The sequence below is a fragment of the Dreissena polymorpha genome, chromosome 8, assembly GCF_020536995.1.
Source record: "Dreissena polymorpha isolate Duluth1 chromosome 8, UMN_Dpol_1.0, whole genome shotgun sequence".
Taxonomy (NCBI): Eukaryota; Metazoa; Mollusca; class Bivalvia; order Myida; family Dreissenidae; genus Dreissena; species Dreissena polymorpha.
The window spans coordinates 71,633,103-71,660,015 of NC_068362.1; the positions used below are offsets into that span (position 1 = coordinate 71,633,103).

General features: G+C 36.7%; 1 protein-coding gene and 1 long non-coding RNA gene across 2 annotated transcripts; one reads left to right on the forward strand and one right to left on the reverse strand.

The window, feature by feature from the left end:
* Positions 1 to 5,048: 5,048 nt before the first annotated feature.
* Positions 5,049 to 9,807, reverse strand: LOC127842518 (uncharacterized). The gene is made up of 6 exons (XR_008031676.1): positions 9,025 to 9,807; positions 8,373 to 8,434; positions 7,286 to 7,340; positions 6,852 to 6,920; positions 6,175 to 6,266; positions 5,049 to 5,257 (listed from the first exon to the last, which is right to left on the reverse strand). It is a non-coding gene; the product is annotated as an uncharacterized LOC127842518 (long non-coding RNA).
* A 4,527-nt stretch (positions 9,808 to 14,334) lies between these two features.
* LOC127840624 (proline-rich protein 36-like) lies at positions 14,335 to 18,383 on the forward strand. The gene is made up of 2 exons (XM_052369035.1): positions 14,335 to 14,578; positions 16,216 to 18,383. Exons 1-2 carry the CDS (start codon positions 14,335 to 14,337, stop codon positions 18,381 to 18,383), a joined length of 2,412 nt encoding a protein of 803 aa, XP_052224995.1.
* Positions 18,384 to 26,913: the final 8,530 nt, after the last annotated feature.

Below are 26,913 nucleotides of genomic sequence, written 5' to 3' on the forward strand. Positions count from 1 at the left end.
TGTAGTAAGGGATTTGCTCTTCGAATTTTCAACTTCGAACAAAATATGATTTGTTTGCATTCATTTCACATTTTACTGGTCGCCAGGACCGACACTCTTGTTAAACCTGCCGGTCCAAATGGAAATATGCCAGTCATGACCGGCGGACCGGCAATTTCGCCAAGCCTGTCAGATGGTATCATGTGTGACTTAAACGTGTTCTTATTATATGCACATCTAACTTGTTTTTTTTTCATGTGAATTTTCTAGTTAACTATGCTTATAATTTAAAATAGAAGTTAACAAAAGTATACGTTTGTATTATTTGCTTAATTAGTAATGATCTCTCCCTTTATCTATCTTAAAAGTACGGACAAGTACTTCTTTGGTACGGACAAGTGAATGTGTGGGTCCAACTTGTCCGTGGACAAGTTCGCTCTTAAAATATTTCAGAACCCCTGAATTATTATATTGCCAAAAAGATTGTAACGAAAATACCAACAGCTAACAGTTACATTTCGTTTACTAAAGTCGGCTAGATTGAACTTTACCGGTACGCAGTTGTTTACCACTATCGCCAAAGCGGGGGTTTGGGGGCGGTAGCCCCTGATACTAAGGAAATATATAGGATAAATAGGATTATAAGGTGTTGTGTTAGTTGTTATGTGTTAGGTGTTAAGGGTAAGGGTTAGGGTACGCTGTTTGATGTTAAGTGTTGCATACCGGTAAAGTTCAATCGTCCCATAAAGTCTTTTGTACAAAATGACAATCACTCACTGCGCATGCTATGTTGATCATTTAGCCTAGGGTATTTTCTAAGGTAACACTCAACTCTACATCACCTTTTTCAAGTTTCATAGGGATTAACAAGAACGTATCCAGTGTTTTTTCAATCCTAATTTGATTCCGGTAGGGGGACCCATTCCCAATTGAAAAAAGTGCAATCCTCCCTTGAAGATAATTGACATGTTTAGAATAATAAAAAAATCTGGGCTAATAATCCATCACTGAATACTTTTAAGAACAGATTGGACAATACATGGGCGAAATAAGAGATGTGTTTGTCAGAAACACAATGCACCCTATTGCGCTGATTTGAAGCTATATATTTGTCCTTTGACCTTGAAGGATGACCTTGACCTTTCACCACTCAAAATGTGCAGCTCCATGAGATACACATGCATGCCAATTTGCCAAATATCAAGTTGTTATCTTCAATAATGCAAAAGTTATTGCAAAACTTTGACCAGGGTTAAACTTTTGGGAAACACACAATGAATGAATGAACGACCGACAGGCCAAAAACAATACGCCCCCGATCTTTCGATCCGGGGGAATAAAATTGTTCTCAGCTATACATGTACCGGAGACTACCTTGTGTAACGAACATGATGTGGCTAATAGTTGCTGATCCAGCTTGCGGCCCTAACCGGAATCGTATGTATGTATAATCCTTTTTACCCTATGTATTTCTTTAGAATTTTTATATCATAATATAAACTAGTATAAAATGACTTCACATGGAACAAAGTATGTCTCTTTTATTTTTACACAAGTGATACTAGTATATTCAGATAACATATTTGCATTAAAAAACTAACCTAAAATACAACATGTACGTTTTTAATCTGCCGTTTGATACAACAATTCCCCACCCACTGACATAAAAATCAAGACTTCTTTTTTTCTGAGAATTTCTCTCAAACCTTTGTGAAAGATGATCAGTTAAAGACTTCATGTTAATAACATTTCAATCTTGATCTTATCTTTATCCGAAAAAACTTATATATATAAAAAGTATATTTATATCTTGTCAAACAAATTGATTGCCTTTCAAAAGACAAAATATCTGGATAAAGTCAAAATACAATCTGTCTGGCTTTCAACGTTTAGTGGAGACCATGCAGTTATAGTTAAGTTATATAATAGCCTAACATTGAGACTGATATGATTGTGTTTTAGCTTACTCAATCAGAGGAATGGATTAAAACGGACACATTTAATGAACGTTTTTTAACTACTTTCAATACTCCTTGATTTTAGGTCATGTCTACGGCAAAATCTTGATGCTACCGGTCAACGTTGGGTCGCTTCTTTGTCGATGCACATTTGTTACATTTCGCTCAAAGGACTTAAACTCGATACAGATTTTACGGTCCAAGCCGGAGACATCAGTTGTTCTCAAACGCTTTTCATGCAATATACGGCTCTGTTTTATTTCAGCTTTCAGCCATAAAATGTCTGTCAGGCATTTTTATTCTTCATTACTAATTTTTTAAAGCTATGGAACATGTGGGACAAAACTAATTAACAGTAAATTTTGTATTTGACATAGTGATTCCCCTTTGACTGCACTGATATTCGAATAGATCAGTTTTCTGTTGTGTATCATATATGTGTTTATTATTATACGAGGGAGATGTTTTTATTAAGGTCAACCCTATTGCTATCTAACTAAGTTTGAAAGTTCTCTTAAGTAGAAATGTGTAATTCCATAATATTTCCTCTTTTGGACATTGATTATTACAATTTTAATGCCTGATGACATTTTAAAGAAAGAAGATACTGTATAAGATAGGTCATTTGTACTTTATGTTATATATGTGCATATGTGTCATATATGTCCCTTTTCTTGTATATTTCCATTTACATTTGTTGTGAGATTCAGTCAATTGCCCTGTGTTCGTCCAGCGATGTTCTGTGATATAATATCTGTATGGACCAAGTCAGAATGATAGATAAAATTAGCATGATTTTCATCGGTCAGCGCTCAAAAACATTTGATAGAGAAGGAATATTACTGACCATGCTGCTATTTTCCCTTTACTGTCGCAAGAAAAACTCAAATTGGTGTTGTCTAATAATTACTATTTACATATTGTATTTTCCAATCTGGTGGTTTGAAATCATTTGTATTTGCATCTTTTCTTCTTCGTTTGTTATGAATTTATTTGTTTGTGGAATTAATATATTTTACTATTTTTTGAGATTTCTACGGTCCGAATGTTTAAACATGTTTTAATTCTATGTAAATTTGGAAGGTTTGCAATTCTTTTTGTTATATTTATATACACTACCCGATTTACCTTCGGGCGTCGACATACCTCACTCAAACCTTTAGACAGTTTTAGTTTTATTCCATTTGCCCTTCACCACAACATTTACTAATACATTGCAGAGTAAATATAAGGTACCGAATTATACGTGTCAAATATTTTACTTTAGCGCATAATATTAAAATGTTACCATTATTTCACAACAATAGCAAAGCCCCGTGTCTCCTTGATTGGACAGATCTCAGCAGTTTATTTTTACATTTTCCATGCCTCGCTGTTGACAGAAACGTGTATTTATATTTATTTAATTGTTTTCAAAATATGTTACATGTAAAGGCAAACGGTTAATTTATTTAACTAAAAAGAGTTGTACTTGATGGATGCTTTTATGTACAGTATTTAATTTCAAATCTCAAAACGGACACTTCGATTTTCGGAGTTGGTTGTTATGCAGATTTGGAAATAAAAGGACTATTTTCAGCAACATATGTTTCTTGATGATTCAATGTGCTATTTAAAAAAATACTTATGAATGTTTTTTTACGGAATGCTATAATGTATTAACAAATATGAAGTAACACAAGTTCTAACACCGACATGAAGGTCTAGACTGACGATTTAAATATGGGATCCGTGTTTTTGTAATTATTTATCGTGTAAATATTTTTAATATAATCGTCTTTACATTAAAACGACTGTTACGTTCATAAGTGTCCTTGTATTGATGTACTTCTTCTTTCTACTGCTTTATTGTCATAATTATTAAGTTTTAAATTGTCTTGAATAAATCTAAAGTTTAAACGTCATCACTGATTGTATTAAGTTTTTGCTAAAAAATGTGCTTCAAATTTATGATATCATACCATAAAGAGTATAAAGTAGAACTAGCACGATTTGTTATTTGTCAACAAGTTTTATAAGCCGAATGAATTTGTAAATTAGGAAGTCTTTCCACTATTCAAAATATAATAGCAATCCACTTTAAAGATGGTATAGACCATTTAATTAACGGTTTGATTAAACTTCGAGAGTGCTCTCTCTTGATCAACTACAACTTCGGTCAAATCTGTTAAACACGGTTGCCATGGTAGGATTGTTATTGAAAGACATGACCGTGACGCGGTCAGTCCTAACTTTCTTAATGGCTAAATGATCTCATATCGCCGTATGGTCATTTAGCACATTTGAAAAGATGAACTTAAATTGTCCAAGTTATATGAACAAACTATCTATCATGTGCCGCTATGTTTAGTTAAGGGTAAAATTTTTCGCTGCTGTCATCTGTGAAACCCATACATAGGCTTATTGTAAAAACAATGACAATTGCCCGCATACACGATATCAACGTGTAAAAACCCCAAATGTGGCCGTTTCTAGGCGCTGTCGCAGTTATAATCAGTTTTAATGTTTGACTGTGTATTTATTTTCCTATATTGTATTGGAACTTGGCTTGAAAAGAAAGGACAAGCCGATGGCTGTAAGAATTTTTCTCCTGATGAATGTTTTTTTTTGTGTTTTATTATATTTTTTTTTATTGAAATAAATGATTGAAATTATTAGTAACTTGTATGTAAAACTCGTTTTGTTAGAACCGCATGGTCTATGTATTAACGATAGAAAAAGATCATTTGTTATAAGTTGCATGATAAGCATGATTATCTGCGAACGATATGTTTCAGTTTGTTACAATTACGGTTATATGATTCCTTTTGTTTGTGCAAGGGACAAATGCATGTGTATTTCGCAACAATAATTGAGGTCACACAATTAAAAATAATTGTAATGAACTTGGATATAGGTACATTGACGTGTTCATATCTGTTACAATAATGGGTACGAATGTGACAACTATGATTCCTTAAACTACTGTCATACAGTGCTCAAGATCGATAGTTGGCCATTTTTCATCATTTGACAAATTCCGTTTGCGAACTAATTTACATTTAATGCGAGCAGTATACGACATGTATACGTGCTTTTGTTTTAAATTGCATTAAAATACACAACGAAGTATCTTGCATAAAGAAATTTAATTTTTCCGAGGTATACACAACATGTGGATAAACATTGTTTATTCAAGATGAAATGCAAGTTTATTATTGTTAATTGTAATTTTCAACGATTAAATACATATTTCAATGGCTATTATAAACTTATTACAAAGGTCTTCAAAGATTTTGTTGTGCATCACTGTTTTTGGAGAAGCTGTTCGAGTGTCCAGCCTACAGAAAAGAAAAAGAAGCTCTTTACATGCGGCATATTTCCAAAAAGTTAAACACAAAACGAAACTGCCAATACCAACCCCCTTTATGTAACATAACAATTTAAAGAACGAATACAACCTATCAGAAACCTTGGACCATGTTCAGAGGTCTCTAAAGGAGATTCTTGATTTCTAGTCTTAGTATTTCTGAGACGACGATAATTATAATAGTTTTCCGCTAATGGAAAAAAAGATCAAATGAAAACGTTGCTCTATGCATTTAGATACAGTGTCGTCCCAGTTTCGCCTGTTCAGTCCGCACAGAGTAATCAGGGACGATACTTTCCGCTTTTATGTTTTTTTCGTTTAAAGGAAGTCTCGTCTAACAGAAAATCAAGTTTTGTGGAAAGTTTCGTTCCTTATTAGTCTGTATGGACTGAAGAGGCTAATCTGGGACGACACTTTACACACAGCCGTTAAGCCCAGTTTTCCCAGAGCGAGGCTACCTTTACCCGTATTACACATTTCAAAACTGGTCCAAATGCAATAAAAATGAAACAACATACAAAGCCTTTAACTTAATTGGTAAAAGTAGAACCCAAGTTTGAAAAGAAGAATATACTTATAAAAGTAACGCAATTTCCGGAAAGTTTCGTTATTATTATATATTATATATTTCAATATGCAAAAATTGTCAAGTGGTAAACAGACGTCCATCAAAGTGACCTCTAAATGTTTGATTTTGTTAGTGGAGGAACTCATCATAAAAGGGATGCATCTTGTAAACAAATATTTAGAAGAAAAATAAGCACGCTTCGACAGATAGATTTCGCAAACGAAGCTGCGCAACTGACCACACAACATCTTGAGAAACATATTAATAATGTCAAGTTCCACAATAAAGATCCATATTTTACAGGTGATTTTTGAACGCACATATTTTCGTTCTTAAACTTCGTCCGGGTCTTCATCAAAGTCTTTCGGGCAGTCATCAAGCAGGCATTTGGTCATTTCTAGAAAATCGCTGCCTGAAAGAAAGATAAAATTAAACTGAAAGGATTTTTTTTCAAAATAGTTATGACATTCAATGCTTATTTATTTCCTAAATTGACTTATATAAATGTATTATTTATATTTGTATCTACGGACTGACATAAAGCAAACATAACGTCCATCTATAGAAACACCAGCATAGTTATAATTTGAAAGTTTGAAACGGCTATGAAGTGACTTATATCTATAACGTAATACATGCACGCGTTTGCTTTTATTCCTTGAAAAGGAAGATGTTATTTCATAACTAATTTCGAATACATCCTCCAAAGAAATATTGAAATGCTTCCCGCCTTCCGTTTAGGAACTTGAAAGGGATAGATCCTATGTAGTTTTATAGTTATTTCATATATAATAAAAATATGACAAAAGTTGGATTTCAGAAACGATTAAATCATCCGATTCCTTAAAATAGTGCCATTAGCTGTCAAACTGTTTCCCCTTCATATAGAAGACAGCTTTAAGTAAGTATTGAAATACATGATGCTATGACAAATGCAATCGATAAGTACACAAATGCTGCCCCAGTTTAACACCAATACCCAGTGTTATAGACTCACTTTCTGGGTCTTTATCCTTGTAAAAGGCGATAAGAGCAAATAACTCTTTGTCTGCGCGTAGACTCATGCCTGTAAAAAGTGTTATTTTTAAATAAGTAATAATCAGCAACAGTTGCATCATCACCACCACGACCACCACCACCATCATAATCAGCACCATGATCATCATGATCATGATCATGAAGACATTAGTATGTACAAAGACATTGTATACATTCTATGTTAGTAATTATAAAATGAATTTCAGCTCGTTTTTCATAGAGACATCTGCAGATAGTGAACATAAAACCACACATACAAACTACTAGCACTTTACCATTCCTTCGAATTAAATGCGATTACTATTAAATGATCGATAAGATGTCTTTAACCCTAAAAATATTGAGAAGACTTCTGGAACGCATCTTAAAATGATGATATTTATTGAATCTTACATTTAACACTTTCTTTCTTTAAATCATTCCGCCACACATCTTCCTCTGTTAAGTCCTGAAACACGGCAAGCATAACAAATATTAACACTGAGAGAGCTGCAATACATTTGACGAGGTTAAAACCCATCCCTAAAAGCAACTGATTTGAAGGAAATCATTATAAGAATACTGTGCATGTAATATAAAGTAGTATCTTGTAGACTTTACAAGCGGATTTTGTTTGTTTTCAATAATAGTCCGAAACTATCAAGCAAGTTCGTTTGCACTAACGTCGGTTAGAGTAAGCATGTATATAAAAGAAATTAAAATACATTGCAAGATCCGAGTGTAACCGATGGCGTTCATTCCTGTACTTATTTAACCTAACAGTAAGAATGCCATGAATGTCTTAAACAATCTAAAGGTAGGCAAAATGTGTTAAATCCCGAGTGGTTCTTTGGAGTTTGAATAACTGGCGTGTTGCCTTTCACAGAAAGACGTTACTTGTTAAGGTTATGTATTTTAACAGTAAACTCGTTAAGATCGTTGTCTTCTGATTATCGTGCCCAATTAACAAATGCACTAATCGTCCACAGGCGCTCGATGGCAATGTTTTTATTTATTTATTTATTTATTTTCAGTTACCCGTTGTTTATTATAATGCATACACATACTAAATTAATAAAAATCTTCCGACAGAACGTCTTCTTCAAAAAAAAGATAGTTCGACTATGTATATATTGACAAGGCAGGTCACTCGCCATTTTCTCAACCAACGGAAGTGCGTTATTACCCATAATTAAATCGCTGTTACCCCGCTCGCGTATTGAAATGCGCGCACAGGCCGGGAACCTCGCTATTTCTCTATCTACTTTCAGTTTCAACAAAAACCCACATGCTGATACCTCTGGTGATGATGAACGTGTGAAAATAAGCCCCGAAGAAAATTTATGACAAATAAAAATCATTGATAACATCACTGGTTAATTAGCACTGCATTAAGTGAATAGTCATTGAGATGAGTCTTTCTTGAACTTCCTTGTTGATATGCTATAGTTTTGTTTGTTATTTGCGATAAATGCTATTCGTGTAAACAAATAGTACTTACCTTAATGATATCAGCAGATGTCAACAACCAGCTGCAGCTTTGAGCCAAAACAGAGTTTTGGTCTGCAATGGAAACAGGTTAAGTTCGTACACAATAGTTGAATGTAAGGTTGTTTAATGTTTAGTAGGTATCCAGAGCATTTATTTGTCAATTGATATTATCTAGAAACTTTTGTTTGATTTAAGATGTTAGCATAAACTCACATATTCCAATACATAGATACAGAACTTAACTTAATTTAAATTGACTGCAACAGGTTACATTTTCAGACCACGTTTTGCGATCGGTAAAATACGTTTAATATTTCACTTAATTAAACACAAACATATCTTTCATAATAAAACGTGATATGTGTTGTAATCATAATTCAATTAAAATTAATTACATCAAGTTTGAAAAATACAAATGTTAACTGGAAAAGTATTGGTTTTGAGTTTTCGATACTGGTATAAAAATATAGAGGTTATTTTATACTTTAAAGAGAGCAACATTTTCAGAAATCTTAATGATGAACAAGACACCTTCAAATTTTCACTATTTCGAATATGAAATTATTTACATAGTCAAAAGATGGCAAACAAATAGCATACTTCACTCAGAATTGATTTTAACTTTAATGTAATTCGTGTAAATTTCGTTGTAAACTACATACGATTGATGTGTACTGCAGCGAGCGCTTCTTCCCAATCAATTTCTCCAATCAAGATCTTCCCACTCTCGCACTTGCCGTACACGGAAATTACTGCGAAATAAATAATGAAGAAGAGTAATTATATCATTGTTGTCATTAAGTCATATGTAAAATTACGACACATGTGTTTACTTTGCAATGCACTGCGAACTAGACTCGGAATAATATAAAACTCTTAATTTAAAACGCGTTATGCCTTTACGTCCTGTAGTTCCCAGTTCACTCCATAGTCCTAAAAACAACAGGCATACAGCTTAAATGTAGGATAATATTAACCTTATAACAGAACTGTATTCTGACTTGATGATTTACCATCAAGATAGAAAAGGTATATTAAAAGTAATAAACACTACATTATTTATATACCCCCTGGCACATTTTGCTGCAAAAATAAAATGCCATGTCTAATAAAAATGGCTTTAAACACAATTAAGAACATACTTAAACTTAAATGGAAAATAGAACTAAGAAATAGATGACGTTAACATATTTATATTCTTACTTGGATATTGTATTGACTTATTTACTCGCTTGAACGTATGATATAAATTGTTTATTTGAATTAGGCTAATATTACTTTTATTCTTCTCATAATGAGATTTGATTATTTTATTTTTATGTATTAAGGTATTTTTGTATTTAATTGTTTTTGTTTATAACCAATAAGCTTGTAAATAATCCTATCGCAGTACCGCGACATACATCTAAGAGCAGTGTTGGAATGGATTAGTGCGGGACAAGGATGAACATTAAATTACATTATATACATATATTTGAAGTGCTAAGCTTGTTTTTATGACTATATAAATTCGCTCTTTCTATATTGACACGTAATGGATAAACGTCTCATCGACTAATATTTTTTACATAAATAACACATTTTTGTACTCAATATATCATTATCATAAAAATTGAAAAAATGGACAATACTTGAGGAATATAGAGTTTATATGCGACTTAAGCATATACAGCGCATCGTCAAAGAACAAAAAAGCAATCATAATACACAAGCGTCTATATAACAACATTTTTATCCATGTTTAAAAATATATGAATTTTGTTAGAATGTAATATATTAGAGAAAGCTCTAAATTGGTTATCAATGTTAAGTGAATGTTTAAAAGTATGTTCTTTATTAGAAAAACATTATGCAATAAGATATAATCTCCAAAATTTCAAATCTGTAAAAAAATATTTTCTCTCATAACGCTATATATTTTCGACTCTAAGTTTCAATGCTTCAATACAGAAATTAGCCAGACGTATCAATCCTGATTTTTGTTCTCATTCAACAATTGCAAAAAAATAAAATAAACATACTTGGTCTTCCTATGAAAACAGCAGGTATAAGTGAATTTCTATTATTCTCATATAAAGGACATATTAGAACAAAATGGTACTCGTGTTAAATTGCATTAAGTGTACGAAATTACATAATCTTTCATTTCATAGAATGTGTTAGTGCCTACAATTTTCTATGAACAAATTTTGCTAAAATGTGTCTATTTGTCCCCTTTATTCCACTTTATGATTTATATGTGCAGTAGAATCGACGAACATTTTACAAAATTGTTGTTTTCTCTCAAGATGTATGCATTTTATTTCTGTAAATATCGCACCGTTCAATACCAAAATCATTACATAAAACTATTAATTTTAATGTTTTATAAAAAACAACAACATTTCATTGCGAACACATGAGCAATAAAAGATACCTTGTTTAAGAGATCTATTATAAATGGTGACTATAAAGTATTGATGGCAAACCAAAGCAAATCCGTCACCGGTTAACCTGTTTCGATATTGGAGCGGTTAACCGGTTAACCGACTGTCTTTGTACCACATAGATAAAAAACATCCGAAAAACGTATATGTTTACAAAGACCTATAAAATATGTATTTTATAGGTCTTTGACGTTTATAAACAATTACATGTATATGCAAATATACTCTGTCTTGTTGATTGTCTTGCAGCCTAATTACTTGTGCGTTGTGAGAAAACCAGGCATGTTCGTACAGTGTCGTCCAAGATTAGCCTGTGCAGTCCGTAAAGGCTAATCAGGGACGAAATTTCAACATACACTGGATTTTCGTTAAGCAGATACTTTTCTTTGATTTTCGTTTATAAACTGTGTCTTTGTTTTTATACGGGAGCTCTGTAGCACCGATGTTCAAATCTAGCTATTAAAGGCTTTTAATGACACACTGCAAATAATGTGAACATCTGCGAACACGTCCCTTTTTAAATTACACAATAGTATGATATTGATCACAGGGGTAAGATGCAATTGTGGTTATAATAATACTGAAATGCAGTGACATGCCATTGATGCTGGTACTGCTGCTGATGTTGGTATTGCTGCTAATGATGATAATATTGATAATCATGACACTGCTGAAATTGATGATAATTAGGAAAAGGAAAAGGAGAACTATCATGATGATATATAAATGCAACTTATTTTCATTTATAATAGTTGACTTTCGAAGTTGCGATAACACCAAAGTGCAGTGCTATACTTAACTATGGGATTGGCTATATTCGAGTACACAAACGTACTGAGTATTATTTGATCCGCGTCATGCGAAAATGGGTCTTATTCGACATATGTAGCTCCAGACCAATTAACGCATTCGTTTGGTCTTGCCTGGAGCTACCCTGTCCGCCAATGAGACCACGAGACCTTGCGTGACTGCGCAGGCTGCTCTGGAGCAACGCTGGCCGCATATAGCATAGGGCCCATTTTCATATGACGCCGTTCAATTAGGATTGTTAGGGGAACGATTACTTTTGAATGCACGTAATCCCTTACACGAAAACAGAATGAGTCACGTTATGACAAGTCACATTACATTAAATATACGCATTATTTATTATAAAATCACTGGCCCGAACATTTAAGTTTTCCCAACAGTGTTTCGTGTTTTGGAAACGCGTAAACATTCTTAAAAGCGTGGTATTTGAAATTCAGCGTTAGTCCGTTTGTTAATGGCATCTACGTGAAACGTGATTTTGATCAAGGGATGGTAAATAATAAATGTAGCGTGTTTATCTTAATGGTATAATATATGATGCTTGTTAATAACAACTTTATTTTATTACTTTCCCGCTCTCAAAATCTTTGTTCATGTAATAATAAATGAAGCGTTTTTACGCTTCGGGAATAATAAAACAAAGCGTGGTAATGTTAATGGGATACTAAGTAAACTTGTTTAATCGCGCGAGTTATTGAAATGGGCTTGACTGAGTTTTAAATATGTGGGTTATGATTTAGACTCCATCGAGCGCATTGAAGGATGTCATTATTTTGTTGTACGGGGATTTGGTTAGCTGCGCCAAGTTAATTTTCTTAGCAACGCCGCGTTTAATATAACATCCTTTCTACATATACACAATTATATAACCAGACATAACAATATAACAAAACGTTTAAATAGTTACTGATGAACTTCAATAGTTTCTATCAAGAGTTCCAGTGCTCACATAAACATAAACAAACGGTGGGACGAAAATATCCGACAATAACTATTCAAGATTACTATCACCTTAAAGTCAATCACTACATTAATTCTGTTGTAGTCTATTTATGTTTCTCATACAGATGAAAACTATCACTGGTGTGTGCTGATTGAAAATGAAAAGGTGCTAACGATTTGAGCATTTATTGCGTTCAACAAAAAATGCGTTTTCTGCAAGAGTAACCGAATACTAATTTTGTAATCGGTTAACCCCCTAAAGAAAAGGATAACCGGTTAACCGATTAACCGTTGCCATCCCTACTATAAAGGCATTTGCCGCTAAGCGTAATATCGCTCGTCGCGGTTTAATTGGCAATTTAGTAATAGTGGCTTGAAACACATCAAGTGTATCTCTGGGAAACTAAAAGTTTTATGAACAGTTAATTATTAGCGTTTGAACAAATGTTGTCACAGAATGCTGAATCCAATGGTTTACGAGAGAATTTGCTGAGACGTTAAATGTTTTATTTATAGAGGAAGCAATTCGTAGTTGCACGACCACTTAAATTCAACCGTAGAGGAAAACAACACAAGCAAATATTTCGAAAATCGTTTTAATTTACAGAAATAGTCAGACGGTAAAAGCAGTCAACTCTATTTCTAACATCATAATTCATGTTTTTTTCTGTATACACTCAACAAAAATAAACAGAATAATCCACGGTCCTATTACGAACCAATTGCATTTCCGCAGAAGAAGACATAATGTCTTCTTTGAACTTATTTTTGCTGAAATGAATTATGAAATTGTTTTAGGGTTGCAATATTTGATATGTGAACGTTTAGATGCATACTAATGAAAATTAATCTTTAACATAAATATTATAATCGGAATCAGTTATAAGTACAAACTTATTTTTGCCATAAAAGCATGTAAGTCACCAATTATATGATAACCTCAAAAAGCTGCATCCTTTAATAATTTAGATGGTGTTTTAAAACTATCAATATTTACATCCCTCCAATGTTGCCCTGAAAAGAACTCCGGAGTGGGGCAAGCACGAACTTATAAACCAACATTTTATTAAAGATCTCTAGACCCGTCTCAGGAAACCGACAATCAACACAAATAGATAAATTGTTCCAATAATTCCCGCCACAAAATGTCTTTTTAAAATAAAAATACAATAACATGACAAAGTGTTTGATATTGAATATTTTGGATGATTGGATTGTTAACAAATACCCATGAAATGTGTCGATTTGTAGCTTTAATTGTCGCCGATGGATACCAAACTCAGAGCAGATTATATCGATTTGAACCAGTTCTTACATTCTGTTATTTTGTGTAAATCTGATATAGCAACATTTTTAGACCATAAACCACATCCATTATCCTCAAACCAAAAATAACTTTACAGCAGTGCTTAAGGATCACTTATGTTTTTACTTCGCCATACATAGCAGCCATTTGGGCGTCAAAAGCAATGGACGCTGAGCGTAATAAATCTAAAAATCTATTTGTAACATGTTGAGGGCAACTAAAGGAAAAATATCACCGTGAGCCTAAATGGACAAAGAGGTTTTAATTACAAAAAAGATATTTTTTATTCTTTGATTACACATTTCATAGGTGCAGCGTATCCGAAAACCCCCACCAATTTGTGGTTGCCTCATATAAAATCATCTATTCAGCATATATTCCGTGAGATATGTTCCGTATTACATATATTTTGATGTTTATACCAAGTAATATTTTATGTTACGCTATTAAATCGTCAATAGCCAAAACAAACACATATCGGTTCGTAGATGACAAAAGACTGGGTCCACTCCTTCGGTCACTTCTTCTTCTCCAAGATCTTTTGGCAAAGTGTCGTCATTGCTGCAGTCGTTGCCTCTCCTCGGTGCTCGGAAGGGACTTTGCCTACTACCAGAGAATTTCCTGCCTTTAAACTGCTCACTTCCTCCTCCAATTCTGCTTTTGGTATGGACTTTCATCTTTTACTTCTGTACTGGAAGGCTTCGGAAGGAGTCTGGTATCTGGTTGAAACGGGTAGTTGTGAAAGTCGCTGCAGTATTCGGTTATTTTTTCAGGACTGCGGCACTTTCGCTCGGGTATTCCATTCAAAATAGACTTTTTATTTTCCTCTATTCATAAAGGATCTAATGGGTATTGTATGCCTGCTTACTGCTCTGTACAAGACGTCTGGATGGTATACTCCTTATGTTCAAACTCTCTTCTTTTGTCGCAAATATCCATCTTGTAGCGAAGAAAGACATCCCTATAAGATATAATTAAGATAATTATCGTTATGACAACATGTAATGTCGTGCAAGATACTATTTGCATTTCCTTTTTCACACGCATTAGTGAATAATAATAACAATGTAAATATTATGGAAAATATATTGTCGAATAGATTGTTCATGTCATTTTTTTTAATGTTAAGCCTTTATGAGGTTATGTTATACTCAATATATATGTAGGTAATTGAGAGCTGATCATTTTTTGACAAACATGAAATGGTTCTCTGACTTCTACTTATTTTTATACTTCTCGTATGTAGCTGCCATAATTTAGTTAAGTTTTAACGATTGATCTTTATTATAATTGTACAACATGATACAAATTTACAACACTCTTTTCAAGTAACAAGATAAAACAGTTTTGAATCATATGATGGCGTCTTGTGTATTAAACTATATATAGCAACTTGTTTTGATCCAATCAATAATTGCTATATCTGATATCCAATATGTGACTACAGAATGTCGTTGCCCTCCGTTTGGGACCCGATTGAACGGAGAAACATTGTGCTATGTTTATTGTAGTATAATGCTGGTCATTTCCTGTCCAAAGTTCACAATCGATATCCTGCATCGATGATACACGAAGTGAAGGCACCTGTATGTACCTAAACGGAGCTCCACCATTTATCGCAAACTGCCCTAGCGCAACATCCGTTAGTATTTTAGTTAAGGTTAATCGCCATTTATGTCACTAATTTTTCGGTCTTATCAGGAGCATGCAATAAATGAAACGAATATTGTTTTTTAAGACATTTCTTCTGAGTGCTGTGTTTTATTGATAGTCCGGTTTTAAATTAATACAAAGATACGATTGTTGTTTTTCGAAAAAACACCTGCTCAAATGATAAAAAACTGAGAACATGGCCTTAGAATATATCACTCCAAGCCTTTAATTAGTAATATAACAGACATCTGTAAATTATCAATCTACATCTAAGAAGTCAGAACGATATTCGTGGTCAATTCTTATATCTGTCCAGTCGGATGAAACATTTTATAGTATGTAATATTTAAGTTTGAACCAAATAAGATACAATTAAGCATTTGAAAAAATGATACCCATACTATCAAAATTATTCGTCGGTTTCGTTTTAAGTTTTTTAAGAAAAAAGTCGGTATGCTGTCAGCCGAATGAAAACAAACTTAGTAGATGTTATCAATTAATAGAACAAACTAAAAACACATTTTCTACAGTGATTTGATCAAACGTATAAACCATTAAGGTGAACATTATACGTTGTCAGATTTATTGCTTGGACACCTGAACTATCATATACAATCACTATTAACTCCACAATATGATGTACAATCCACACGGCTTCGTATTTAATGTGTATTCTCAATATTTACCATTTAAATAATATCTAACACTTTATAAAGGAATTAATGTCTTGTACAGACGCTACCCAGCCATCATCTCTCACCTTTGGAACTCTCTCCCGACGCTACCCAGCCATCATCTCTCACCTTTGGAACTCTCTCCCGACGCTACCCAGCCATCATCTCTCACCTTTGGAACTCTCTCCCGACGCTACCAGCCATCCCCCTTGGACTCTCCCGACGCTACCCAGCCATCATCTCTCACCTTTGGAACTCTCTCCCGACGCTACCCAGCCATCATCTCTCACCTTTGGAACTCCCTCCCGACGCTACCCAGCCATCATCTCTCACCTTTGGAACTCCCTCCCGACGCTACCCAGCCATCATCTCTCACCTTTGGAACTCTCTCCCGACGCTACCCAGCCATCATCTCTCACCTTTGGAACTCCCTCCCGACGCTACCCAGCCATCATCTCTCACCTTTGGAACTCTCTCCCGACGCTACCCAGCCATCATCTCTCACCTTTGGAACTCTCTCCCGACGCTACCCAGCCATCATCTCTCACCTTTGGAACTCTCTCCCGACGCTACCCAGCCATCATCTCTCACCTTTGGAACTCCCTCCCGACGCTACCCAGCCATCATCTCTCACCTTTGGAACTCTCTCCCGACGCTACCCAGCCATCATCTCTCACCTTTGGAACTCTCTCCCGACGCTACCCAGCCATCATCTCTCACCTTTGGAACTCCCTCCCGACGCTACCCAGCCATCATCTCTCACCTTTGGAACTCCTCTCCCGACGCTACCCAGCCATCATCTCTCACCTTTGGAACTCCCTCCCGACGCTACCCAGCCATCATCTCTCACCTTTGGAACTCCCTCCCGACGCTACCCAGCCATCATCTCTCACCTTTGGAACTCTCTCCCGACGCTACCCAGCCATCATCTCTCACCTTTGGAACTCTCCTCCCGACGCTACCCAGCCATCATCTCTCACCTTTGGAACTCCTCCCGACGCTACCCAGCCATCATCTCTCACCTTTGGAACTCCCTCCCGACGCTACCCAGCCATCATCTCTCACCTTTGGAACTCCCTCCCGACGCTACCCAGCCATCATCTCTCACCTTTGGAACTCCCTCCCGACGCTACCCAGCCATCATCTCTCACCTTTGGAACTCCCTCCCGACGCTACCCAGCCATCATCTCTCACCTTTGGAACTCCCTCCCGACGCTACCCAGCCATCATCTCTCACCTTTGGAACTCCCTCCCGACGCTACCCAGCCATCATCTCTCACCTTTGGAACTCCCTCCCGACGCTACCCAGCCATCATCTCTCACCTTTGGAACTCCCTCCCGACGCTACCCAGCCATCATCTCTCACCTTTGGAACTCCCTCCCGACGCTACCCAGCCATCATCTCTCACCTTTGGAACTCCCTCCCGACGCTACCCAGCCATCATCTCTCACCTTTGGAACTCTCTCCCGACGCTACCCAGCCATCATCTCTCACCTTTGGAACTCCCTCCCGACGCTACCCAGCCATCATCTCTCACCTTTGGAACTCCCTCCCGACGCTACCCAGCCATCATCTCTCACCTTTGGAACTCCCTCCCGACGCTACCCAGCCATCATCTCTCACCTTTGGAACTCCCTCCCGACGCTACCCAGCCATCATCTCTCACCTTTGGAACTCCCTCCCGACGCTACCCAGCCATCATCTCTCACCTTTGGAACTCCCTCCCGACGCTACCCAGCCATCATCTCTCACCTTTGGAACTCCTCCCGACGCTACCCAGCCATCATCTCTCACCTTTGGAACTCCCTCCCGACGCTACCCAGCCATCATCTCTCACCTTTGGAACTCTCTCCCGACGCTACCCAGCCATCATCTCTCACCTTGGAACTCCCTCCCGACGCTACCCAGCCATCATCTCTCACCTTTGGAACTCCCTCCCGACGCTACCCAGCCATCATCTCTCACCTTTGGAACTCTCTCCCGACGCTACCCAGCCATCATCTCTCACCTTTGGAACTCCTCTCCCGACGCTACCCAGCCATCATCTCTCACCTTTGGAACTCTCTCCCGACGCTACCCAGCCATCATCTCTCACCTTTGGAACTCTCTCCCGACGCTACCCAGTGATCCACTCTTCCCTCGAGCACCAACCGCAATGCATCCAATACCACTCTGCCCCTTGGGGACCACGCCCGACGCTTCCCTATGACCCCCTCTGCCCCCAGTGACCGCCCCAAAGCTACCTAGGTATCCCCTTCGCCATCAGGGACCACCTCCGACGCTCCCCTCGGGGACCACCACCGACCCTACCCATTGACCCCCTCTGCCCTCGTTGACCACCCCGAAGCTACCTAGTGATCCCCTCTTCCCTCAGGGACCCACTCCGACGCTCCCCTCAGGGACCACCACCGACCCTACCCAGTGATACCTTCTCTCATCGGGGATCACCCCGATGCTATCTAGTGATCGACTCTACCCGCGGCAATTTCCCCGACGCTATCCAGAGATCCCCTTTTCCATCGGGGAACATCCTCTAATCAACCCAGTGATCCCCTGTGTCATCGGGTCCACCTCGGCCGCTACCCAGTCATCCTCTTTCCTCTCGAGAACCACCTCAGACGCTACCCAGTGATCCTCTTTCCACTCGGGAACAATCTCCAAAGCTACCCAGTTACCCCATACCCTCGGCGATAAATCCCGACATTACCTAGTTATCTTCTCTCTCCTCTCGAGAACCTCCTCCAAAGCTACCGAGTAACCCCATACCCTCGGCGATAAATCCCGACATTACATAGTTATCTTCTATCTCCACTCGGGAACCACCTCCAAAGCTATCCAGTGATCACCTATCCCTTCGGCGATCTTTTCGAAACTACCCAGTAATCCAATACTCTCAAAGATAAACCACGACACTCAGTGATGTTTTCTCTCCCTCGGGGGCCACCTCCGACGCTAACAAGTGATTCCCTCTCGCAACGGCTATCACCGACGTAACGAAGTTATCACTTTCGCCTCTTGGACCACCTTGACGCTACCCATTCATCCTTTTGTCTTCTTGGCGACATCCGCGATCCAGTAACCAGAAATCCCTCCCGCCACGGCGATCACTCCGACGTTACGAAGTTATCCCTCTCCCCTCTTGGACCACCTTGACGCTACCCAGTGATCCTCATGGACGCCCCGACGCTTCCCATTGAGACCTCTCCAATAGTGATAACACCCTGACGCAACCACGTGATCCCCTCTTTCCTCAGGGACCAACCCGACTCTACCCAGTTATTCCCTCTTCTCTCGGCGACAAAACCGACGCTTCCCAGTGATCTTCTCTGCCTCAGGAACATTTCACAATGCTACTCTCCTCTTTCCTCGAGGACCATCCCGACGCTACCAATTGATTACCTCTCGAGTCGAGGTTAACCTCATTTCTACCCAGTGATTCCATATTCCCTTGGGGACCACCCCGACGCTACCCAGTGATCGCATCTCCTATCGGGAACCTCCACGACGCTACCCAGAGATCCCATCTCCCATCGGGGGCCACCCCGACGTTTGCCAGTGATCCAGTCTCCAATTCAGGGACCACACCCATGCTGCCAAGTGATCCAATGTCCCCTCGGAAACCACCTGGAAGTTACCATGTGATCCCATCTCCATGTGGTGATCATTCCGACGCTACCTAGTGATCCATTCTCCCTTCTAAGACCACCCGCGACGCAAATAAGTAGTCCCCTCTCCCGTCGTGGACCGCCCCTGAAGCTACTTAATTGACCCTATCTCACTTTGGAGACTGACCCCGAAACTAACCAGTGATTCTTTTGACCATTTGACGGATGAACCTCTACTAAGTTTGTTCAAATCATGCCGCCAGGTTTAAAATAAGCCCAACCCGGTGAAAAGGGGGTTAAACATGCTTGTTATGTTGTACTTTATGTCCTGCATTGTTTTGTCAATTGTTCATTATCCTTAAAATAGACAACGGACAATAATTAATATCCGGATAATGTTAATTGAAGGTTATTAATCCTATACATTATTTCAAATAATAATCGCAACCATCATCACCCTAAAAACACACCATCGCCATTATTACTATGAACAAAAACAAGTACAACAAGCCAGAACAACACTAACAAAACTATTATATTTCCATGCTATACTGAATGACTAGGTTTGTGGGATATTTTTGCGTCAGAAGTGCAGATGTAAGATTCGTCAATTATTAGACAACAATTTGTTTGCATATGTATGATTTGTGGTGAAGCTAATCTAGATATATGTACATGTACTGTTAAATGAACTAATTAAACTCATCGTTTTCGATATCATATGCTTATAACAAACATATGAAAGATACAGACTGCGAAATGAAAAACAATTAAGTAAATCTAACCGTTTATGATATAACATTCACTTAATCTACATATTAGCATACAGAAAGTGTACCTCACACCGTTGGATTAACCGTTATTAAAAATGCAAGTTGTCAGTTTAAAAGAAAGCAGAAACACGGTTATTTTCCAGAGCGGCGCTCAGCTATTCTTAGTATAGATGGGCTCCGCTCTGGGAAAATGGGCTTTGCTGCATGTGCGTAACATGTCGTCCCAAATTTACATGTGTAGTCTGCACAGGTTTATCAGAAATGACGCTTTCCGATTGTATTGTTCATTTCGTTCAAAGGATGCCTCTTCTTGCGCCTTGGTAAACATCGTAGGCCAAGATTAGACGCCGCATAATGCGGCGTCTCATCAGGGTCTGCGCTGTTTTCTTAGAGGAATTTTTGTAAGAAATATTCTAAATATAGAAATAAATATAACTTTGGAATTAAATTGATCCAATTTAAAAGGATGGGAGAGTCCGCTAGGCATGAATGGGTTAACGAAAATTCTGTGTAGGCGGAAAGTATCGTCTCTGATTATCCTGTGAAGACCACAGACTGCTGTACCAGCCAATTGTTTAAATCTGGATAACTCTTATCAAGCGGATAACTTTTGGTTATCTTATATCATAAAATTGAAGATAACCAAAAGCTATCCGCTGGATAAGAGTTATCCAGATTTATACAATTGGACGCACAGAGGTTTATAATAAATTTAACGACAACATATGAAAATGTGCAAATAACTTATTTATCTGATGTTCGAATCTTATTACACGAAATCAAAACCATGTATTTGTTTTAGATTTACAGTTGCATATATTCAGGGTGCATGATCACATACTTTGACGGATGTCAATCGGTAATGGATGTTAAAACACCGGTAAGAGTTTCTTTTTTAAATATCTTTTTAAAACATGTTTTTCTCAAGCATTTCAACTAGCGTATAAAGACAGTTGTTTATGTTGCTTATGGCAAAGTTAAATACATCAGAAATACTTAATATAATAAGCATGTGTTCTGGGCAAAAAGGCGATGTGAACAGCATTCATGTACATGGTCATACTGCAACGTGATATTTGAGACCGATTACAGACGTACTCAAGTATTTATTCTTAAATATCTCCATATATCGGCAAGAAAAACTATGTTGATTTGTTAAAAGTACATTCAGTTTGATCAAAACAAAAATTTGTTGATAGTACTATATTACATCTGGATTGTGAAACGAATCTTGTTTCATGTCGCCAAATTGAGTGCTTAACTGCATAAACATTGAATATAAAGGATTGAAACTCCACAATACGAAAAAGCATACACACAAAGAAGAATAAAGCTGTGGTCACTGCCTTGGAACGGTCAATGCACAGCATTGGGGGTTTAAACCGGTTTTAGAGCGCTTAACCTCACAATTGGCCTAGCAATAGTCATGATACATACCTGCACGTCACTTAAATATATAATACAGTTTATCTGATGGACATTCCGATTGATTTCTTTCCAAAAAATCGTTTTGGGTGAATTTTACGTATTTCATACATCAAATATAGAAACTAGCTCGCTTAAAGACAAACACACTTGCCACATATCGATACCAACAATGTTTCGATGTTTCGCGAAACCAAAAATTGCGTCGATGAGTCGTATTTACAAAATGATCTGATAATAAAAGCTGGAAATATCATATCAGAGTGCATGTCAATTTTACGTGAATGACCTTAAGACTGTACAAACAGTATATGCAAGTGTATAATCAATGATATTTGTTGATGTTCAGGTGTCATGTCCTGTGAACCTTTATTAACTATTGCTATCTATCAACGTTTAGGCTGTTCGTTACGTTAATACGGTAATACAGAGTTCGTTATAGTTGGCTTTCAATAATTAAAACATGTCTTTGCTGTCTTTTTATATTTATTATGTTTAACAGTTCGCTTTTTAAAATATATTTAATAGGCAGTCAGAAAATAAGCCCTAAAAACCATTCAACCAGTAATATGAAGTACATAAAACATATTAAAGTACATTCGTTTTTAAATGACAAACTCTATAAAACCAAACGACTGACAAGCATTCAGTGTGTCGAAACGTGAGTTTTTATCCTCAAGCTTCGATCATTTATCTTGTGAAAATAATGGTATGTAAAAACATAGAGTGTTTTGTTTTATTTCTTGAGTGTGTCAGATATAGGTCCACGTGAATAAGCTTGTCGTTAATGAAAAATAACCAAAAATGATATATTATCACAAAAAAATGAGGGTCGCATGTTAATGTTCAAATTGTATAACCTGGTCGATCCTTTTAAATAATATCGTGTACGAGTGTAAATAACTCTTTGAATACAGCGAACATGGACCCCATTACTTATTTTACCGAGTGGAATCTGTAATCAAAATACACATAAGGCTTACTAACCGATCAAAACGCAAACACTGTTAACATATAAGGGTAGTTTTAAAACATGATTGTTATATTTGATTCTTAAATTTTAGTATGTGTCGTGTTACAATAGCACGACGTATCAAACAATCAAACAATGCCTCGTTTTCATTTTCTCATAAGGTCAATCGATTTATTCACTAACAAAACTTTTATATTTATCATAAACTAAAATTATCTACATATTAAGTTTAACAATTATGTCTGCTTGTACAGTTAGGGAAGGTAACGACTGCTAGTTTGCTGCGATTTAGTTTCATTTTTTTTCTCTGCTTGTACTGGTATTGGAGGTAACCTCTGTAAGATTTTTGCTGTGCGTGGTATGTTTTATATTTCTGAAAGGAAACCTCTGTGATTAGAACTCTGGTTTATGTTTTCTCGCTTTACAACTGGGTCAGTAAGGCTTAAAAATCAAAGCGCTGAAGGCACTGAAGTTGTTCGCTGTTGTCGTCCTTGATTAGCTTGTGCGCATTGTCTTCACAGGCTAATCTTATTTGACTTGCCTTAAGCCCCGTTTTCCCTGAAAGCAGCCAATATGTACAGATTTCGATGATAAACACTAGACTGGTCAATGTCGTCTTACAAGCTGGTATATACACTCACTGCTAGAGGGTATATACACTCACTGCTAGAGCAGAATCATTTGTCGTCTGCTGCAGACAGGCAGCAGTAATCGTCCCATCAGAGTGAGCTGCGTTTCTTATCGTACTTAGGGCTTCTAAGCACATACTGATTTACAAAATATGCTCTGTAAATTTAGCTGGCCGCTAACGCGACCAACTAAAAACTGAATTAGCCTTTTTAATACACCATGATTAAACGAAGAATAATTTATTTTTGGCAGTGTTTCTCTTCCACAGTGCTTGCGGCGTATACTTATTGCAAGAAACGCAAGATACGCCCTAAAACAGAAACGAACACCCGAAGAAAACACGTAGATCTACTTGCTGCAACAAGCTGATTTAAAGCCGGGATATAATATAAATTAATGCCCTTCCATAAAATATTTCTATCTAAGAAATAGTAACAAAGACTGCGGGCCTTTAGGTGGCCGAGAAGTAACCCGTAAAAATAAAGCGGCCCGAGGCCGATGACTGATATTTTAACAATTGTAGGGTTTTTGGAAGGTCACTAAAAGGCCGGTACTTCATTGGTCGTGTTGAATATCTCTTATGTTTGAGAGATAACAGGGAGGTCACCAAAAGAACAGCAGGCTCGTAGAGGTGTTGACTTTTTTCGGCGTAAGCTGCATAAGCCAGCTTTTCACCCTGACTTGACCTTTGTAAGTGTCCAATAAAATTCAAATAAAATTTCCCGCGGCTAGGTACGAATGAATACACTTCATTTATTCCATTGGCTGATTTGAGTATACCACCAGAACATTGGAAACATATCCGCGTCTTTGTACCACTGTTTTACTGTATGAAACAATTTTATCTCTAATGAAAAGGCTTAATAGATAGAACAGTTTTACACTCAATTCTCGACATCAATACAGTTTGTGCGTACACCTTTTATTTTCAGAGTATTACCAGCGCAAAAGCGTTTATACTTAAAAGGCTATGTTCTCATATTTAGTACTTACTTCCATATTCCTGTCAACATGTTAACATGTAAAAGTATAAAGAGCAGTGGAAGCGAGGCCTCACTTTAAAGAATTGCATTTCAACCCGCGAGGTTTCGGGTCAAGTCGCGGACATTCAGAGTTTATATACAGGTCATCACCGGAGTTCGCGGTCAGTAAAATAATCGTTATATAATAAAGACGCTATCCGTGAACTAGGTTACCTGGAATTTTCTTTATACCAGAAATATGTTAAAAGAAGATATTCAGCAATATAATTATGGTATGTCAATAATAGATTCTTAATGTGTTTTCAACAATACAATGATAACTATTATTTTTAATAAATTTAACAATAATTATTCCACCATATTGCCTAATGTACTAAAGTGATATTATGAGCATGTAACAGTTTATAGGTGTCTATCGCAACCGTTGATTATTTTTGATGTTTCTACTTCATATACACTTATAGTAATTAATGCAGCATCAACATACTAAAACAATATACCAGAAAGAGAAAAATAATGCATTTGAATATTAACCGTACTTTCGTTTGACAACTGATCATGCGTTTACAAGTTGAACCTAAATTTAGTTTTAGTGCAGATTTGTTCATACGACACAAAGACACAATATTGTTTTACGGATCATTTCGGCTTACAGGACTGGGTGGGTCACGTAAGAATATCGAATATAAAATATATTTTTATAAATAACTGGTAGCAAGGTGAGTTGCAGATAATTGATCAGTAACCACATTTTAACTAACTATTTTGACCTGTTAATTCTTTTCAGCTCAATTCAACAGTGCAAAATGCCCATAATATCACTTTAAGCATGAGCACGATGATTCTCGATACTGTTAATAATCGAATCAAATAGCAATGCCCGACAGACCACTAAAACAGGTTTGTTCTCGTGTGGCCGGTTGACTCATATGTTTAAATTTCACTTCCATTCTTCTTTTGGTTTTCTGTTTTGTATCTATAGGTTTATGACCAGCAATATGTTATTATGTAAAATAAGCCGCGAAAACTCCCCGTAACATCCCGTACTGCGTGTGATGCAGCTAAGAACTGCACAGAAAGACATTCGCTATCCTTGATCTCATTCATTAAACTATTTACGCCGTATATCGTTTTTAAAGATATTTCTTATTTAATTACACCGCACATTAAACAAATGTTGAATGCATTGAATAATTTTAATTACAATACGCTTAATAAAACAACACACACAATTCTTTTCATTTTACGTTTCATCATAATAATAAAGGACCCGAATAAAAGCTTAGTAATTGAGGACCGGTCAATTAAGCTGGACGCCTTTATTTTTTCACAACGCTTTTTTATTTCTATAAGTGTCACTCAAAAGAACAACATTTATACACTAAGGCATGTTATTCCTTACCTTGTGTTTTAAAGATTTTGATTTCAACATTTAATTGATCGTTTTATCTTTCTATTCCATACATATATAATTACGTTTTAGGCAAAGGCAGTACAGGGGTGCAGGATCAACAGGGTTCATATGGGTATTCCTCTGTTTCGTAATTATATAAAGCTTAAACAGTATTCTCTTGAATGTACTCTTCGGTTTCGTAATTATTTAAACCTTAAACAATCTTCTGTTCAATGTACTCATCGGTATCGTAATAATATACAGCTTGACGAATGTTCGATTAATGTACTCTTCGTGTTTTAGTAATTATATAAGAAACAGTCAGCCAAATGAACAAAACGATGAATGGAGTTCACAGCTGTGCAAAAAGTACATACAGCTTGATCAAAACGTAATTATATATTAATTCTGGATTTTGAAACGAATGTTGCTATATTTTAAGTCGCCAGAATGAGTGCTTAAAGGCATATACATTAAATACCTACTCGTCACTAAAATATAAAACATTGATTATCTGATGAACATTCCGTTTGATTTCGTTATACAACATCATGTTGGTGTATTTAACGTATTTTGTACATCAAATAAAACAGACTAGCTGGCTTAAGACAAAACCAATTGCGACATATCGATACCAACAATTTTTCGTTTGTTTTACGAAGCCGAAAATTGCGTCGATGAGTCGTATGAACATGCTTATCTGAAAATAATAGTTGGAAATATCCTAACAGAGTGCATGTCAATTTAACGTGAATGGCCTTTGGACTGTACAAACAGTATATGCATGTGTCTATGATATTTGTTTATTTTCAGGTGTCATGTCCTCTGAACCTTTATTAACTATTGCTATCCATCAACGTTTTAGCTGTTCGTTACGTTAATACGGTAATTAATAGTTCGTGATTTTTGGTTTCCTATAGTTAAAACATGTCGTTGCGTTTTTTATAGTATTATGAT

What these genes read in the sequence shown, in the direction of transcription:
- LOC127840624 (XM_052369035.1), top strand. Translation starts at nt 14,335, where the DNA reads ATGACAAAAGACTGGGTCCACTCCTTCGGTCACTTCTTCTTCTCCAAG. An exon ending in CTGGTATCTGGTTGAAACGG is followed by an intron (nt 14,579 to 16,215) that starts GTAGTTGTGAAA and finishes CACTTTATAAAG; the next exon opens with GAATTAATGTCTTGTACAGA.